General features: G+C 37.4%; 1 protein-coding gene across 1 annotated transcript in view; it reads left to right on the forward strand.

The window, feature by feature from the left end:
• Positions 1-20,551, forward strand: part of UNC13C (unc-13 homolog C) — a 559,224-nt gene that overhangs the window by 497,765 nt on the left and 40,908 nt on the right. The window contains exon 29 of the mRNA XM_059371954.1: positions 8,825-8,972. Coding sequence (XP_059227937.1) covers positions 8,825-8,972 — 148 coding nt within the window. The remainder of the gene's footprint in view (positions 1-8,824; positions 8,973-20,551) is intronic.

The raw sequence follows: 20,551 nt of genomic DNA on the forward strand, positions 1-20,551 counted from the left end.
GAGGGTGAATTTACATTTCCTCCCACATTTTAAAGTAGAAAAACAAAGAGTCAAAGAGGCAAAAAAGATTCTAAAATCTCAGAATTGGAAACAACCCAATAGCTCCCCTTTCCTGTTCAGACGGGCATGTCATCTATAGCATTGTTGGCCTATAGACAAATGGCCACCATTTAATAATGGCCAGTGACGGGACCTCACTGACTCTCAGGGAGCAGCTTCAATTTTTAAGTTGCTCTTTATTACCAGAAAGTTCATCTTTTTTTTTTTTAAGATTTTATTTATTTATTTGACAGAGATCACTAGCAGGCAGAGAGGTAGGCAGAGAGAGGGAGAAGCAGACTCCCTGCTGAGTAGAGAGCCTGATGCAGTGCTTGATCCCAGGAGACGGGGGCTCCAACCCACTGAGCCATCCAGGCGCCCCCTGAAAGGTCATCTTTATTCAAACCAGTATCTGTTTCCCTGGTACTTTTAGTGCTATCTTTGTCCTTCTGTCCTTTGAAAAATAATTCTACTTCCTTTTCCACATGATAGCCTTTCATACATTGAAGAAAACTATCATGCCTCCCCAATTTATCTGCAGCCATTTATTGAATGAATAAGGTCCCTTCTAGACCTTACAATATCCTGGCCCTCTACCTTTGGATGCCCTCCACTTTTTCATATTTCTTATAAATCATGAAGCCTGGGAATAAATTTATAATGACCCTAATATTTCAGATGTGTTCTAATCAGCAGAGAATGTATTTGCTCCATCAAACCCTTCATCTTGACCCGTCTATGTATATTAATGCATGATCAGAATTCATTATCTTTGATAGCTTCCCCATCACTTTATTAAATCATGTGAAACATGAGAAAAAAATGCAGCTTTATGGCTTTTGAGATTTTACTGACATTAATCGAGGTCACCCCCATTCCATACTCTGAAATAAACTTTTTATCATGAATATAGTCTTTTTCCTTCTTTTTTTTTTTTTTTTTTGTCATGCTGTCCTGTAATGTTGACCCATGATTCCAGGCTGCCAAGACCTTTTCTGAAGCCACATTCTGTCATTCAAAGTAATAACGTCAAGCCTTGGCTCAACCCTACATTTTAAAAACATGCTTTCTGCCTTTGTCCAAATCCATTATGAAAATATCAGCCAGGACAGCGCCAAGGATGGAGAGAATGACATCCAGCTGACATCCTTATCCTTCACAGCTGTGAACAGCCAACTTGCTCACAGTTCCCTGATTAAAAATCCCTTTCTTGGAAGAAAATGGCTAGTGCTAACTTATTTTGCCAATTGTTTTCTGCTATCTTGTATTAATCTAAGTAAACAGAATAGATTAAATGGGAGGTTCTTGGTTTACACAGCTGGTTGCAGAGAAACAACATGAAACTGAGTCCCATTTTTGTTTGTTTAGAACCAATGGGGAAAAATCCACTTTTACATGCATAAGGGAAACATCTAGAAGGCTTCAAAATCCCATGTACACAAATTATTCTCTAGGATATAATCTCCCTCCCAATGCTTACTATAATGGAGAGCAACTAAGCTGTACTGAACTATGGAGAGTGGGGTCTGTTTAATAGCTAAGACATTCACTCCCACACATCAGCCTCCAGTTTATATCCTTCAGACATAAGCCTCAGCAAAAGACAAATTCCACCCTCCTGCTTGTCTCTTACAAAATCAAAACAATGTGAAATCTCCGAATGCCAAGGTATATGTGTCTTTGCAGCCCTCTTTCGTATTATCTGTGCCAGTGAGAGAAACAGACCCATGTTCTCAGGAGCGGTCACCCAGGTTCTGAACACTGTGTGAAAGGTTTCCATTAAAGTAATGTTTTCATCCAGTTTGCATTTGCATAATCATAGAAGTCCTCTCTTCTTCTCTCTGAGTTACTTATCTCTGGGTTACTTACCTGTGCTCACTCACTGAATGGAAGCTTTTGCTCTTAGGATCTTGCAACCTGTTTTTTTCCTCCGGAAATTGCTACCTTCTGTCCAGGGTTTGTCTTGCAACATTTCCTATTATACAATGCACTTAAGAGACAAAAGTATCATTTCTGTCCTTGCACAGCATCTTCTACTGTTCACTTAGGATCCTGCTAGTGCCTTTAGAAGAATGACTCATGATACCCTCCGGCTACAAAGTCAGTTTAGTATCATAACCAAAAACTCTAGGGGGACCCTTAGGTTTTACCCAGGAACAAACTCATTCCCTGTTTATGTTTTCACTTCATAGTTGTTCCCCGTCTCTCAGAGGTCTATAAACTAGTGTCTTGGTAGTAAAGACATGTTCTCCTATTACAATTAAGAGGTTCAAAAACAAATACACAGTCTAGGTCTTCAGAGCCCGACTCGAGTTCTCTTCTTCTATGAAGCCTTCTCCACCCTTAGAAATATCTCCATTCTATAAAGTCTAGTCTTCTTATTTCTTCTAGGGTTTCCTAAATCTAGCCCATGGAACACTTCTGTGCCCCATAGTGTCAATAGATATTGTATGGGATATGTGTCCTGAAGCCAAATAATTATAAGAAGCAGGTATGTTACTGAAAGGTTAAGCAGATTTCTTAACCACAGTGGGTCTCAGAGCCTTTCACATGTCAACAAGTCTTGTGAATCTTTAGGGGTACAAAGCCATCTCAACTTCTTTAGGCCCTCTACTGCCTAGAGGCAACTGGTGTCTCCCTGGCCACCACTCCCAGGTTTAGTGATGAGAACAGAATAACAGTAGCAAACAGTATATTTTAAGCTATACCTAAGAACTATATTATGACAACTACCACTTCAATTCTTCTTAAGTAGAGCTGGACTGCTAGTTTCCCTTGATTACCTAAGTGGGATTGTCCTGTTTCTCTTTTCCACTGCAGCAAATGATCTAGTGGCTGCTGAATTTAAAAATGGCAGTGCTATAGATCCTGGATATCAACCTTTTGTCTTTACTGTCATTTGCAAATATCTTCTCCATCCCGTGGGTTGCCTCTTTGTTTTGTTGACTGTTTCCTTTGCTGTGCAGAAGCTTTTGATCTTGATGAAGTCCCAAAAGTTCACTTTCACTTTTGTTTCCTTTGCCTTTGGAGACATATCTTAAAAGAAGTTGCTGTGGCTGATGTCGAAGAGGTTACTGCCTATGTTCTCCTCCAGGATTCTGATGGATTCCTGTCTCACGTTGAGGTCTTTTATCCATTTTGAGTTTATCTTTGTGTACGGTGTAAGAGAATGGTCGAGTTTCATTTTTCTACATATAGCTGTCCAATTTTCCAAGCACAATTTATTGAAGAGACTGACTTTTTTCCACTGTATATTTTTTCCTGTTTTGTCGAAGATTATTTGACCGTAGAGTTGAGGGTCCATATCTGGACTCTGTACTCTGTTCCACTGGTCTATGTGTCTGTTTTTTTGCCAGTGCCACGCTGTCTTGGTGATCACAGCTTTGTAGTAAAGCTTGAAATCAGGTAACGTGATGCCTCCAGTTTTGTTTTTGTTTTTCAACATTTCCTTAGCGATTCAGGGTCTCTTCTGGTTCCATACAAATTTTAGGATTATTTGCTCCAGCTCTTTGAAAAACACCGGTGGAATTTTGATCGGAATGGCATTAAAAGTATAGATTGCTCTAGGCAGTATAGACATTTTAACAATGTTTATTCTTCTGATCCAAGAGCATGGAATGGTCTTCCATCTTTTTCTGTCTTCTTCAATTTCTTTCATAAGTGTTCTGTAGTTCCTCAAGTACAGATCCTTTACCTCTTTGGTTAGGTTTAGTCCCAGGTATCTTATGGTTCTTGGTGCTATAGTAAATGGAATCGATTCTCTAATTTCCCTTTCTATATTTTCATTGTTAGTGTATAAGAAAGCCACTGATTTCTGTACATTGACTTTGTATCCTGCCACATTACTGAGTTGCTGTATGAGTTCTAGTAGTTTGGGGTGGAGTCTTTTGGGTTTTCCATATAAAGAATCATGTCATCTGCGAAGAGAGAGAGTTTGACTTCTTCATTGCCAATTTGGATACCTTTTATTTCTCTTTGTTGTCTGATTGCTGTTGCTAGGACTTCTAATACTATGCTGAACAAGAGTGGTGAGAAAGCAGAGAGAGGCAGTTATCATATGGTTTCACTTATTTGTGAAGCATAACAAATAACATGGAGGACATGGGCAGATGGAGAGGAGAAGGGAGTTGAGGGAAATTGGAAGGGAGATGAACCATGAGATACTATGGACTCTGAAAAACAACCTGAGGGTTTTGAAGGGGTGGGGGGTGGGAGGTTAGGGGAAACAGGTAGTGGGTATTAGGGAGGGCACGGATTGCATGGAATACTGGGTGTGGTGCAAAAACAGTGAACACTGTTATGCTGAAAAGAAATTTAAAAAAATACATATTTCACACACACACACACACACACACACACAAAATGGCAGTGCTAAAAAAAGAAATGATAAATACCAAAGATGACACCTCTTTGGAAGGCTTTACGGACCCTTCCCTAATAGAAATGTTCGCCAACCCCATGATCTGTATTTTCCAATTGTTTTTCTTACACCTGCAACATTATTGGAGTCATTCATTGACATCTTGGTGACATTTCCTACTAGATTGTAATCCCTTTAAGAACAGCCTGTACACCTCTTAGGCTTCATATCCTTGGCATTCAGCACAAGGTCTTCTTTACAATACAAGTTTAATAAACATTTGTTAAGGGACAGAGGCAGAGAGAACAGGCAGGAAGACAGACCCCACCATTCACAGTGTCAGTGTGAGCCCATAGTTCTAGCCTCACAAACCACAGTGAAAACTGTGCCCATCCTTGTGAATGCTGTCACCATGCTGCCTTATGCATACCATGAAAGAACAGTTTTTGAAGCAGAGTAGAATTGTGACATGCATGCAGTTGTAAAACGTGTCAAAAATGTTATTTAACTCATCAGTTAATGAGGGCACCAGTAAGATCTTAGAACTAGCTTATAGGAGAATTCCAAGAACAACACAAAAGAATATGCAAAAAGGAAAGCTGAAATCAGTTTACAAATAGAAGCAAAAAGGATCTATTCACAGAACAATAATCAGTTGCATCCCACCAGAAATAATTAATTTACATTTCTATGAACAAGAATCATTTACATGATTATCCATTTTCTATCATTTACAGAGTTTTAAATAGCTCAGACACATTGAAAAGAAAGATAACCCAGCCAGGCAGGCTAAGCAGAATGCCACTAATCTTTTTTGGTCCATTTCAAAATCTTTGGGAGTTTTTCCTGACAATCTCTATCGTCCCAAGAAAGGGCAAAACATCCTCTTAGGTGCTGCTCCTGGTTTCTCTTGCATTGCTTTTTATCCTAATTTTCTAGCAATTGTGCTCAGTTTGGTAAGAATGGAGCTTGTCTGAAAAAATTTGAGAAGCAGAACATGTTCCCAAACGTGCCCAGAGATCATGCCTATTCCTGTTGGGTGTATGCCACTGCTACACTATATAATGAGCGTGAGCTATTTCATCTGATGGTTCCTTGGTTCATTATATAAATAGATCTCCAGAGGGGGGACACCCCTCCATTCCTCTAGGGAAAGAGTCAAATCCCACGTGAACCTATCCCCCTCAATATATCCATTTAATGTTTTCTACCTTAATTATCATATCATGTTTCCTGAACTGAGGAGGTATCATACTTTTTGAATCATTAAGGCTCCTGAAACAATTCTGGACTCATACTCCTCAATATGTACTTTCTGCCTGTGAAAGTATTTTAACTTTCTTTTTTCTTTCTTTCTTTTTTTTTTGGAAGATCAAGGTGTAGGGAAAATTTTAAGTGTTTTATCTCATCATCTCTCAAAAGGAACAGGCTTTTGCCATTTTTCTGTGCCTCCTTTCCATAAACATATATTGCTTTTGGCACAGCTTGTGTTTTCACAATGCACCCAGCTAGAATCAGTACAGGCATTTTTAAGTGCTAGAGGTTTTTCTCCTTGGGGAGGGTGTCTGGAGTGGTAGCAGTTCTTCTGCAGATTCTATCTCCATTGTCTATTTGCTCTGGCTTATGCCCTGAATCTTCTCTACTTTACACTCTTTGAAAGTGCACTCAACTGCCTACAAATGCCCAGAATATTTTTCTGCATCTCCTCTTGACTAGGGGAAAAAATTAAGATATTATGAGTTTTCAATTCATGGAATTCTTTTACTCAGAAATTTTAATGAGTGGGATAAGGGATGGTACATACCTCGTTAGGAGCCATCTATACATTCATTGTTATTCTGATCAAAATTCCACCAGCATTTTTCAAAGAGCTGGAGCAAATAATCCTAAAACTTGTATGGAACTAGAAGAGACCCCAAATTGCTAAGGAAATGTTGAAAAAGATAAAACTGGAGGCATCACATTGCCTGATTTCAAGCTTTACCTCAAAGCTGTGATCACCAAGATAGCATGGCACTGGCAGAAAAACAGACCCATAGACCAGTGGAACAGAGTAGAGAGCCCAGATATGGACCCTCAACTTTATGATCAACTAATCTTCAACAAAGCAGGAAAAAAATATAGTCTCTTCAATAAATGGTTATGGGAAAACTGGACAGCTAGGTATAGGAGAATCAAACTTGACCATTCTCTTACATACATAAAGATAAACTTGAAATGGATAAAGGACCTCAACATGAGACAAGAATCTATCAAAATCCTAGAGGAGAACATAGGCAGTAACCTCTTCGACATCAGCCATAGCAACTTCTTTCAAGACACATCACGAAAGGCAAAGGAAACAAAAGCGAAAGTGAACTTTTGGGACTTCATCAAGATCAAAAGCTTCTGCACAGCAAAGGAAACAGTCAACAAAACAAAGAGGCAACCCACCACCGAATGGGAGAAGATATTTCCAAATCACACTACAAAGGGCTGATATCCAAGATCTATAAAGAACTCCTCAAACTCAACACTCTAAAAACAGATAATGACATCAACAATGAGCAGAAGTCATGAACAGACACTTCTCCAAAGACGACATAGAAATGGCTAACAGACACATGAAAAAATGTTCATCATCATTAGCCATCAGAGAGTTTCAAATCAAAACCACATTAAGGTACCACCTTAAACCAGTTAGAATAACCAAAATCAAAAGACAGTAAACAACAAGTGTTGGAGAGGATGTTCAGAAAGAAGAACCCTCTTACACTGTTGTTAGGAGTGCAAGCTGGTGCAGTCACTTTGGAAAACAGTATGGAGATTCCTTAAGAAATTAAAAATAGAGCTACCCTATGACCCTGCAATTGCACTACTGGGTATTTACCCCCAAAATACAGATGTAGTGAAAAGAAGGGTCATCTATATCCAATGTTCATAGCGACAATGGACATAGTTGACAAACTGGAAAGAGCCAAGATGCCCTTCAACAGATGAATGGATAAAGAAGATATGGTCCATATATACTATGGAATATTATGCCTCCATCAGAAAGGATGAATACCCAACTTTGGATGGGACTGGAAGAGTGAAATAAGTGAAGCAGAGAGAGTCAATTATCATATGGTTTTGCTTATTTGTGGAGCATAAGGAATAACATGGAGGACATGGGGAGATGCAGAGGAGAAGTAGTTGGGGGAAATCAGAGGAGGAAGACAAACCATGGGAGACTATGGACTCTGAGAAACAAACTCAGGGTTTTGGAAGGGGGAGTGGGGGGGGGTTCAGTGAGCCTGGTGATAGGTGTTTGGGAGGGCATGTATTGCATGGAGCACTGGGTGTCATGCATAAACAGTGAATTTTGGAACACTGAAAAAAATTAAATTAGAAAAAAATACATCATTCTGTGAGAATCAGATCAAAGCAAGTCAGGTTGCAGTGAGTGTATAGTACTGTATATTACATATATTACATATATATTACAGGGAGAGAGTGAGAACTATTTATCTAACTCTAACAGTACACTATAAAGATGTTACCATCTATAAATGGTTGGGAAAAAATATCCGTAGTCTGTCACAATTTGTATATAATTGCTTTCTAGGTGACATCTGCACATAATACTTTCAGCATGAAAAATGCTAATGTCCCTCAATGACTATATTTATTATTAAAGAGCATATATCTTCTCTAGTATCTTAGCCGCAGATATTTTAATGTTTTGAGTATTGGGTAATAATATAAAAAAAAATCCCTATGTTTCATTACATTCATCAGACATGAGGTGCAGGAGATGTTGGATTTCCAACAACTACTCTGCCTTCTCAGGTTGGTCTATATCTGCCCTACTGTGTGCTTAGAGCAAGGGAAAATGGAGCAGCAGCCACCTGGCCTAGAATCACAAACTGGACAATATGTGATGCAGGTACTACAATCTTTGTGAAATATTGACAACCCTGGAAAGAAAAGAAAAGAAAAAAAGAAAGAAAGAAATATATATATACATATATATGTATGTATTTATATATATATATATATATATATATATATATATATATATATATATATATTTTCATGTTCTAGAAACAAGCCAATAACCAAGTCAACAATTGTCATCTAAACCTGTCATTCTATAAATAGACTTTTTACCGCTGCATCTTCACGATCCCATATACTTAAGTTTTGAATGAAAGGAAAAACCTTAAGCTTCAAGGATCTGGGGTCTGTGATGTAAAGCATCAGTTCAGAGATAGTGAGGGGACCTGAATGACAGGCTTATCACCTAGTAATGGGAAAGCGTCAGGACTGTCCTTTTGTCACAATTTCACATTGATTATATTGTATTATTCCATTTGAGCATCACTATTATGGCAATAAAATCCTTCCTACTATACTTCCTTCTAAATCCTTCTGCTTACATTATTATTTTATTTTTCTCTTCAGCAATACTTTCATGCGGGAGGAAATGGCCTGAAAAAGAATTTCTTGGAGAAAAGCCCAGATCTTCAGTCTCTGAGATATGCTCTCAGTCTTTATACCCAAACTACTGATGCCTTGATAAAGAAATTCATAGACACTCAGACCTCACAGAGTAAGTAACACATTGGATGTGAGAATAGAGTAAACTGAATACAACTAAAATTCAACAGAAGAATTATTATAAATACTATTAATAATTTTTACTATAATAACTTAAACCATCAATTAGAATTGAAGATTATGTTTAATAGAAAATGATCAATAATTCTCAGCCCTCCTCAATTACAGTTTTGGAAATAATTTCAGTAACATGAGGATCAGCTTAATACTAAAACTATATGGAGTGGTTGACTCTTGGTGATTCTAACGTCATTAAATTTAGTAAAACCTACTTTTGAATATCCACAGCCATGGCAGTCTCTTCAATTCAGTGTAAGGGTGGAGTGTTTGCTCTTCTTGGTAATTTCCAAAATATTATAATTCCCCAGATCTTAACTTAAATTGTAAAATCTCTGCAATTTCCAGAAGAGAAATCTCATTTTACTCTAATTTTACATGAAAGAAATTTTAAATTTTACTTTGAAATGGATCAAGAAGCAAGCACACTATTGGACAGTTGGATTTGTTTCATGTGGCAAACTTTCCACCTCATAAGCTTATAGGATATTACTAGTAAGAAGCCTCTCTTTCAAGTTCCTTTGTGATTTATCATATTTTGGTAATTGTATGCATTTAAGATTTGGCATTTCTGAGAGATTATTAAAAGTGTCAATATGAGTCACAAAGAGCCAAATGCAGGATCAAACTTAGAACATAATAAATCATGCCATAGAAATAATAAAAATGAATATGAGGACACTATCTTCATCCATGAGGAATCCTCGGGAAAGAAAGTATACAGATTTTTTTGTTCCCATGATGAAAATTCTCCAAACTTGTGTTTCTTCATGGATATTTGAACTTTTCTAACTACATCACAGGTAGGTGCTTTGCCTGTAATATCAAGGCATGTGCTAGGTACGACCTTCGCCTGTCTTTAACAGTGTAGTTTCTGAGAGTGCCCAATAAAATGCTACAAATATTACTTTCCATGTGCTACACAAACCCAAGTTACATCTTGGGATAATTTGAGAAAGGGAAAAATAGTTGAGCTCAAGAGGGGTTGTCTAGAGTCACAGAAATATTCAAAACATTGCTCCCTTCAATCCATCATCCCTCAAGATGTTCCAAACTTTATAAATATACACTAGAATGTAATTCCAATGTATCATATAGAGTTGCAGTTTTATTTCCAGAAAATTTGTGTATGAAACCTTTGCTTTGCTTTTATAGGTATACATATGTACATATGTATATGTGTGTATAAATATGTACACACATGTATATACATACATATACATATGTACATAGGTATACACATGTATACCCATGTACACATATGTGTACACACTCATGCACACACATGCACATAGCCCATTTTCTAGCATAGATGTCACAGCACACAAAACTACATTATGTGTCTCAGTTTTGGTATAAGGATAAATAGGAAAAGAGTTTGGTATTATTTATTAAAGTTGAAGATTTGCCTTCCCTATAACCTAGGAATTCAACTCCTAAGTGCGAATCCAAAAGAAATGTGTGTGTATGTGCACCAGAAGACGTGCGTAAGAAAGTTTACTAGGAAAACAAATGTCCATTAACAGTTGAACAAATATTGTAGCATATTCGTACAATAAGATCCTATAGAACTATAAACCTTTGTGATAGGTAACTAACAACATTTAGCTCTGTGTATGCTTAAAAACTGTTACAGAAATAGAAGGGGCTAAAAAAAAAAAGAAAATGGTGTCAAAATCAAAACCAAAATTGCTTATTTTAATTCAGCTTTGTCATAAATGGATCTTATAAGTATAGAAGAACCTATTATATCTTGTTCACTTCTTTTCCTCCTCCTCCTCTCTCTCTCTTTCTTTCCCTTTTGCTCCTTTCTCTCCCATTTTCACCTTGATTTCCTTCTTCTTTGTTTTGGAATAAATGTCGACATCCTCTTTCTCTAGTGATAAAAAAAGAAAAAACTGCTAGGGATTGAGTCCCATTAGAAATTTATGAACCACAGAGTTCAAGTGAGAACTATCAGTTTGGAAAAACACTGTCTTCTCTTTCTATTCCAAATATTGGGAAATAAGCCAATCCAAAATGGATATAGAAGTATTAAGTCCTCAAGTGAAACTGATAGTTCATTTGATAAGAATGTTTATTATTCTAGCAATGAACTGCAGTAAGAAAGCACCGTCTTATTCTGCATTCACTTTATAAATATTTACTGAGTATCACCTCTGAATGCAGTTTCATACATTGAGGGATATATTCAAAACTGAACATGACATTATATATACCAGTGTCTCTAATATGGCAGTTCTCCAGCTGGGGTGATTTGGTTCACTAAGGATATTTGACAATATCTGGAGAGTTTTGGTGGTTGTATCTGGGAGTGGTGGTCATGTTACTGGTATATCTAATGAGTGGAGACCAGGGACATTGCTAATTATCTGTGGTGCAAAAAAAGCTTCCCACAACAAAAATTTATCTGGCTCAAAATGTCAGCAATGCCGAGATCAGGCCACCCTGCTCTTATTACTAGAGTGAAGTGAGAAGTGTTGTAACATAGGTCACGTCAGAAGAGGAAAAATTTTAACTTGAGAAGACAGGAAAGGCAGAAAGTCCAGTGGGTAAACTGAGTCATGAGGTGGTAGAAAGAGGAAGGCATTCTGGATACAGAAACTGTCCAGGAAACTGTATCTACTACTCTTAATTTTAGAATCCCACTATGTGAAGACCATCCATGGTTAATTTTTGTTATGAAAAATTATTTTGCTTTTAAAACAAAATTCTCCTCACCACCAATTTTTGATCAGTAGATATATTTTAAAGTACCTTAGATTTCTCTGCACCATTAAAATATACAGAAATACTGTTTTAGGTTTTGTGTAATAATATTAGCAATTACTTTAATATTTGTAAAATTATCACCTATTCTTCCTCTTACAGTTGATCCAATGGCTCAGATTGGGTAGTTAGCTTAAAAAATTATACTTTTGTTTTTGTTGTTTTTCAGGGATCTATTACTTACAGTTTTAGAAACTGCTACAAAATTATTTTCTTGCATCTTGATTACAATATTCATTATAAAAAACTTTTCAAAGAGCTATTTCATTATATCAAGGGCTCTTTGAATATTTCATGCAGTAGCAGACAGTGAAAAATGTATAAAAGTTTAACATATTAAGTAGAATTTTTTTCAATGTATAACACAATTTGGAATGAGGCACAGAATGATTAATTGCTGAGCTACTCTCTGTCATATTGTTTCCTTATCTAAGCTTTTATAAGAGCTTGAGGAACCTGAATCTTAAAAGCTTTACAGACAAAGGGATATTTATGGCTATGTTACAACTGGCTCATAAAAAAATTAAATTTAATGACTATGTGATTTAAAATACATGAGATAAAATGTTTTATTCCATGATCTGTCCTCCTGTTAACTTTATATCATCTTTGAGTCCCTGCTTATTTAAAAAATCAGATCCTTTTGGTCATTTTAATGACCTGTTTCCTGCTAAAGTAGAGTATAAACTATTTAAATTTGAAACAAATCAGATAGCTACTGATTCACATTTGGAATCTGTGAATATGTTCCAATGTAAACATTATGTATAAGGCATTAATTATCTCTAATTAGCTTCCTCCAGCTATGGGAGTCATGTCCATAAGCAGAAAAGAAACCCTTCTGAAATGGCTCACTGAAGAAAGGATCTGTTCTTATCAGAAATGTAGGAGAATTTAACATTGATAATATTTACTTCACTAAAGAACTGGTTTCAGAATAAAGAAATGACCTACGGGATGTCACCTATGGGCAAAAACACCAAGAAATATCCTCAGCTAACATAGGGGAAGTAATATTAAAATCCACTTGGCCATCTTCAGTTTACTACTGATTGGACAGCACAGTCAGAAATGGTTTCTCATTTTAGCTGATAAGCCTTACACAGGTAACCAGAGATCTGGAATCCCATCCAAAGGATTTCATGTCACAGTTTTATCCCTGGGCCAGTGGAATTCAACTAGCTAGCACTGCCTTCTAAGAGGAGATGTTAGTAGGTTTCAGTAGCGCAGGGGGAAAATTGAGAATTTATGACATTTGGTTCTTCAAAAGTTGCAGTTGGTCTGAAAACAAAGCTGGATGAGGCTCTTCAGTCCAGACAAAAAGGGATATACAAACAACTTTACTAGGAGTGGTGATGTGATATGCTTCAGAATATGCTGAATCCTTTTCCAAAGTAGAAATGGTAAGTGTCGATAAGGTTACTGTACTGCTGAGCATTACTATATAGCAAGTCAGTTGTCTACCTCTATGCGGTGCATTCCAATAATCCTCGGAGGCTGGTAGCATTATCCATACTTCTCAGATTAAGAAATGGCATCACAAATAGATTAAGATACATGCTGAAGTCATGTAGAGAAGTGGCAGAAACAATGTACTTCCCACCAGTTCATACTTATTTTAACCAGAAATCAGAATATATATTACTTTCTATAGCTCATGATTTCTTCTTTTTTTTTTTTCACTTTTTTAAAAGATTTTTTTTTTTTTTATTTGACAAGGAGAGAAAGATCACAAGCAGGCAGAGAGGCAGACAGAGGGAGTGGGGGAAGCAGGCTTCCCGCTGAGCAGGGAGCCCAATGCAGGGCTTGATCCCAGGACCCTGACTGAGATCATGACCTGAGCTGAAGGGAGAGGCTTAACCCACTGAGCCAGGCACACTACTTCTTTCTTGTTTTGAATAACCGAGTTTGCTTCAGGCTCCTTACTTTTCATTTTAGTATGACTTAATCTCCCTTCTCTGCAGGAAATAATCTTTTAATTTTCTTTTCATGTCAGCAACAAACTGTATCCCCAAACTTCTTCCTTTGCTTTCCCGTTTCTCCTCATTCTAGTTGCTGTTACGGGGCATGCTTAGTGTCCAGGACACTAAATATTAATTAGAAGTAATTGCATTGGAAAAATTCCAGTTGAAGAAAAGAAAATCCATACTGCTTTCAGAAAGCCCTTTCTAACATAGCCTGATTTCATTCCTCTAGAATCTACTGTATAGGATATTGTGGCTTTAGACTACCTTGCCTATCCTAATCTTCACCGCTCTTGTCCCCCACCAGCAGAAACATAATTTTGTAACACCTCCGAGCACATTGACTCATTTCATGATTGCTAGTTTATATTTCTCTCCTATCTCAATGTAAGCCGTAGGAAGAAAGAGACCTTGCTTACTCATCCCTGAAATCTATGTGCTTAGAACAATGCTAGATACGAAAAACGTGCTCATTGATTTTTAGAACTAATGAGTGGTAGAAAATTAAATATAGGAAATTAAAAATTACGTAATATGACATAGTTCTCATATTTGAATTCATAAAATTACAAACCTTTCAACAAACCTTTACTGAAAGTATGCCCATAGCCCTATGCTAGACATTGTACAACACCTGAAGTGTGTGTGTGTGTGTGTGTATGTGTCCCCACTGAGGAAAAAAGCTTACAGTTTGATGGTGATACTGTTCAGTAGTTCTCAGACAAGGTAGAAGGCACTAAGTGCCTAAGAGAGATAATTTTTATTAAACTATTGAAATCATGTTTTATTTAATCTGTTACATAAAACTCAAAAGCAACCAGAAAAAAAAAAATGAAATACATGACTGTTTTCAGTTTTGGCCACGGGCAGATTCATATAAACTTTCAAAAGACTCACATTTAGGAGGATTCACCATGTGTCAGCCTTTGTGCCAGATATGCTGCAACCAAAAGGTTAGGCAAAATGTTTTCAATGCACCCGTCCAAATACACCCTTCTTCTCTCCAGAAAGCTGAGTTCTATGGATGACGGCTACGGACTCGCTCACTCCTCGTTTCCCATTGGGTCAGCCCCTAGGGGGCTCCTCTGAAACTCCATGGGAGGAAAGAGTAAGTCAAGTATTCATTCTCCAGGCCCTCTCTGGGCATGGTCCATTCAGGCTGACTGTGTCCTTTCAAAGTACCTTTCCCTATAGTACTCTTTCCTTCTAGAGCCCAGAAGCTACTTCTGTCCTTCGTATTTTATTGACCATGGGTGTTAACAGTTCCACTATTCCTTCTGTTTTCCCTAGATCCCTACCTAAACTTTCATAAACAGTCACTTTCTTAAACCATCCAAAATTAATTGTTTGCTATTGATATCCTGGCTGATACAAAGGCAGGTCTTCATGGCTTTGCTAAGTTTTTCTTTCATGCTGACTCTCCTTTGCATCATCAAAAATTAATACATAAAAATAAGAGAGTCAAGTGTTAGAATAATTCTCTTTGGAGTGAGATAAAACATCACATTTTTATGACTGAGCTGTCCAGAATGAAAAAACAAAAAGAAGTATATTAGTTTTCCATTCTCAGGAATATTTCCATTACACTCTGGCCAGGGCATCAAAATCTCAGATCTCCATTTCTCATAATATAATTTATCTTACCCAGCATCTCATCTTCTCTGGAAACCTGATGGCAACTTGAGACAACTGAGAGTCATTGGTAAAATCATTTGCAAAATAAGACAGTCCTTTTGGCACAGATTAAGCAGGTGTTACTTGTGGACCCCGCAATGGGGAAATTATTATTTCTAGAGCACTAAGCTAAGTATATGTATTTGTAGGTCAGAACTGATATACTTTCATTGCTTTTTTGTTTTTCTAAGATGAATAGTTGAAAGACTTTATCCTAATACTACCCATATAAAATCAACGTGTGTGTGTGTGTGTGTGTGTGTTGTCCATCTTTTCATTTCTCAGTTGAGTGAGGACCAGATCTCATTCCAAGGTCATGAAGAAGATCAGTGCAATTAGAACCTTGTTTTCTAAGATTAAGTTGTTCTGTTACTTGCCTCTCAAAGGCTAATCTTATGAAAATAAATCTGAATGTAATGTATATTTGTCTAAAATTAAAATTTTTGTTTTGTTATTAGAAACAAAACACTTGCCATTTAGCATTACAATTCAAAGATCTAAATAATAAGTACCCACACTTGGAGTTGACTTTTTAGGCATCCTCAAATATCTTTTTCTCACTTAATTCTCAGAACAGCCCTGTAAATTCAGACAGTCTTCAAGTTATACGTCTGATATTCCACACTGCCTCTGGGTGTTCTTGTGAGATAATCATTTCACCCAAGAGCAAGAGATGACATGGAAGTGATTTCAGCAAGGGGGCAATGTGAAAAAGTAGAATGTTTCTCTGACATCTCAAAAAAAGAGTGCAAAGTAGATAAGAAGGAAGCAGGCAGACAACTTGGAAGCTAGGCTTCCATATCTCTCCAGAGATGGAGAAATATGGGGAAATTCACAGTTTAGTTCAGTAGTACAATAGGCATGGGCTAGTGAAATAAATCTTGTTAAATTAGTAAAGATCTAGGATAATAAATTTCTTTCACAAGATTCTAAAATAAAGCAACATTTACTTCTGTGTGGTAAAATTATGGTGGATTTTCTTTTCTACGTGCTTATAATTTTCTGCACTTTCAAATTATCTGAAAATTTGTCCCAGCATTTCTTTTTCAATAATATAAAGAACTTATAAAACTCAACACCAAAAAACAAGCCAATTTAAAAATGGGCAGAAAACATGAATAGACATTTTCCTAAAGAAGACCTACAGACAGCTCTCAGATATATGAAAAGATGCTCAATATTACACATCATCAGGAAATGCAAATCAAAACTGCAGTGAGATACCAACTCACACCTATCAGAATGGCTAAAATCAATAACACAAGGAACAATGTTGTCGGCAAACAAGATGTTGGCAAGGATGTGGATAAAGGGGAACTCACTTGCACTATTGGTGGGAATGCAACCTGGGGCAGCCACTCTGAAAAACAGTATGGAGTTTCCTCGAAAAGTTAAAAATAGAACTACCCTTTGACCCAGCAATCACACTACTAGGTATTTGCTCAAAGAAAATAAAAAATACTAATTCAAAGAGATACATGCATCCTGATGTTTATCACAGTATTATCTACAATAGCCAATTATGGAAATAGCCCAAGTGCCCATCAATTGATGAATGGATAAAGAAGATGTGGTATATATGTGTGTGTACACACACACACACACACTGGAATGTTACTCAGCCACAAAAAAGGAATGAAATCTTTCTATTTGCAGTGACATGAATGGAGCTAAAGAGCTTTATGCTATGGGAAATGTCAGTCAGAGAAAGGAAAATACCATATGATTTCATTCATAAGTGGAATTTAAGAAACAAAACAAACAAGCAAAGGGAAAAAACACAGAGGGAGGCAAACCAAGAAACAGACTCTTAACTCTAAAGAACAAACCGATGGTTACCCCAGGCAAGGTGGGTGGGGGATGGGTGAAATAGGTGATGAGGATTAAGGAATGCACTTGGGATGAGCACCAGGTGTTGTATGGAAGTGTCGAATTACTATATTGTACACCCAAAACTAAGATTACACTGTATGTTAACTGGAATTTAAATAAAAAATAAAGAAATATGAAGAACATTTCTGTCAAAAGTAAATTAGTTTAATTGGATTCCAAAATATAATCAACCCAAAGTGGTAGATTTTGAAGTCTTTTCAGGGCCTTAGATTTAAATCTGTAGGCTCGAATAAATAGTCCAATTCAGCTTCCTCCTTAGGTTGAAAAGATCTAAAAATTGCTCTGGGGGTAGGAGAATTATCTGGGAAATATACACACACACACAGTCACCTTATATTTACATACATATGTACATTATATGTGTATATGTAATTGATAACTTATAAATCTTATTTAATGAGAAAATTTACCAGAGTAATTATGTATTGCATTGGTTAAAATTAAGCATTTGCTAAGTCAATGATAAAACAGGTATTTTCAAAATCATATAATACTTTCTTATTGTAAGTAACTATGATTTTTTTAAATGTTTTTGTTATTGTTATTTTTGTTTTAGATCTGATTGGAAAGTAAAACCAAGGTCAGAATCAGTTGTTTGGTAAATTTATGGAAATGCTGACAAACTGAGATGTCAGAAAAAACATTTTACAAATCACTGAGTCAAGAAAGCAAAATGCAATATAATATCTCTGTACCTACCGAACCATCACATCTGTTTTTTATTCACTGAGAACAGGTTTTGTGACCAATGGGGTCAGTGGTATTAATTGAAAAACCACAGACTATTGCCTTACAAGTTCCATATGCCCTTTATAACTAACCTCTGAGAAAAGACAGGGGACATTTTCTTCTTCAATCACCTCTTAGCACTAGAAATTAAGCCTGTTATTAGGTATTTGATTTTGCTTAGAAAAAGATACATGAACTGTGTTATGTGGCATGGAAATATTGACTAAATCTATAAAGGTTAAAAGGCAAGATTGTAATCTCTGACATAAAGTGCTCTCAGTTATGGAGAAAAGGGACAAGGAACTAATAGGTTGGTTAAGACAGGGGAATGGGTAACCATTAAGTCATGACCCAAGCATCTCCTCTCCCTCTGCCTGGCTATATGACCTTGAGATCAATCACCTAACCTCTCTAAGCCTCAGTTTTCCCACCTGGCAAATGGCTAGCATAGTAAATCCTAAGTTAATTAGGTTGCTGGGGGGGATCACACATGTTAATTTATGTGAAACACTTAGTGCACAGCAAACTCTCAATAAATGTCAATTCATATTGCATCATCATCATTACCATTAGATGTACTTTCGAGAAAATACCCCTTTCAGGGCACCTGGGTGGCTCAGTGGGTTAAGTTGCTGCCTTCGGCTCAGGTCATGATCTCGTGTCCCGGGATCGAGTCCCGCATCGGGCTCTCTGCTCAGCAGGGAGCCTGCTTCCTCCTCTCTCTCTCTCTGCCTGCCTCTCTGCCTACTTATGATCTCTCTCTGTCAAATAAATAAATAAAATCTTTAAAAAAAAAAAAGAAAATACCCCTTTATTCTATAAACATGAACAAAAAACTTTTCAAATGCAGCCAAGCAAGAAAATCAACAAGCACATTTCCCTGTGAATGTAACTTTGCATTGCCAAGAGGCTGGCAGAGTGGTAGAGAAACCTAGGAAATGGACACCTGAAGGAATCACACCAACAGTTCCTGTGAACTTCTCCATACATGCCATGCTCATCAAAGATTAACATGCCACACTCCGCGCCATCACAAAGCACTGTGCTCGGTATGAGACATGGGAAAAAGTTTCTACTCTGAGGAGCTTACAGTGAAGCTAGAACAACTACACAGAGGAAAAAATAACCATACAAGGTAATTTATGCTAAATATCAGATGGATCTAAAGATAGAATATTAGGGATTTTCAGAGGAAAGAAGTTACTGTGGGGCAGAAGAGCTGGGAGGCTTCGTAGAAGAAGTGTGGCCTGAGGTGGGCTTTGAAGGATGCATGAGGTTTGGGTAAGGGGAGAAAAGAGAAGCATATCAGCAAGACACAGAAACCAGGTTGACAAGGAGACCATCAGGAGGACGGGAGAAGCGCTTCTCAGAATCTAGTCCCTGGGACAGCAGCATCAGGATCTCCTGGTGTGTCAGTAAGCTCAGACCCAGACCGCTAGAACAGACGACAGTAGACTAGGTAGCATAAACAACAGAAATTTACTTTTTTTACAGTTCTGGAAGCTGGAGGTACTGACTGATTTCAGTTTCTGGTGAGAACCTTCTTCCTACCTTACAGATGGCTGCCATCTCATGGTGTCCTCACATGACAGAGAGAAAGAGAAGTCTCTGGTGGCTGTTCTTATAAGGACACATCCTATTGGGTCAGGACCCCACTCTTATGACCTCATTTGACTTTATTTCCTCAGAGGCCCTGTCTCCAAATAGGGTCACATTGGAGGTTAAGGTTTCAATAATGAAAATCGGAGGAGGGAAAGGCATATGCAATTTGTCCATTAATACTTGAGAACTTATTGATAATGCAAAGTCTTGGGTCTTACCCCAATACCTACTGGGTTAGAAACTCCAAGAGTATGGTCTAAAAATCTGTGTTTTAACCAGTTCTCTAGGTGATGTTAAGAACCATCAGAGTTAAGAGTCTGTAGGGAGGAATGAATGAAAGAGAGATGAAAGAAGTTGGTTGTGGTTAGAACTTGGAGAGCTTTGAATGTCAGGCCAAGGAGTGTGGAGATTGATCTGCAGTCAGTGGCATATTCACTGGAAAGATGGAAGATATGGTCAAGAGAGCAGTCAGTTCTAACTACATTCAGGAGGTAATTATTGAATCCTGGGGAGCGGGTGTAAGCCATCGTTCAAAAGAAAGGAAGGGCCTGGAAATACAGGGTGAATATCAGAGCAGGGTAAATAGCAATACCATCTAAACACTTTGGCTACTAGCTCCCCAAAAGTTCTTTTGAGTCTGAGTACTTCCGAAGGGATATGTTTGTAACTCAGTGTGAGTCCTCTCAGTCAGCATGCTTGCGAATGCAGCCAGCTAGGAAAAATGTCAATTATAGGTGTCACTGGTATTAGTCTGACACATTGTTAAACAGGATAATGGCCAATGGCACCATCTGAAAGACCTAAGGGTGTTAGCCATTTATATGTACTTAAGAAAATGTCCCATCATAAAAGGTCTTCACTGTGAAAACTTAAGACACTGATG

The sequence above is a fragment of the Mustela nigripes genome, chromosome 13 (assembly GCF_022355385.1).
Source record: "Mustela nigripes isolate SB6536 chromosome 13, MUSNIG.SB6536, whole genome shotgun sequence".
Classification (NCBI taxonomy): domain Eukaryota; kingdom Metazoa; phylum Chordata; class Mammalia; order Carnivora; family Mustelidae; genus Mustela; species Mustela nigripes.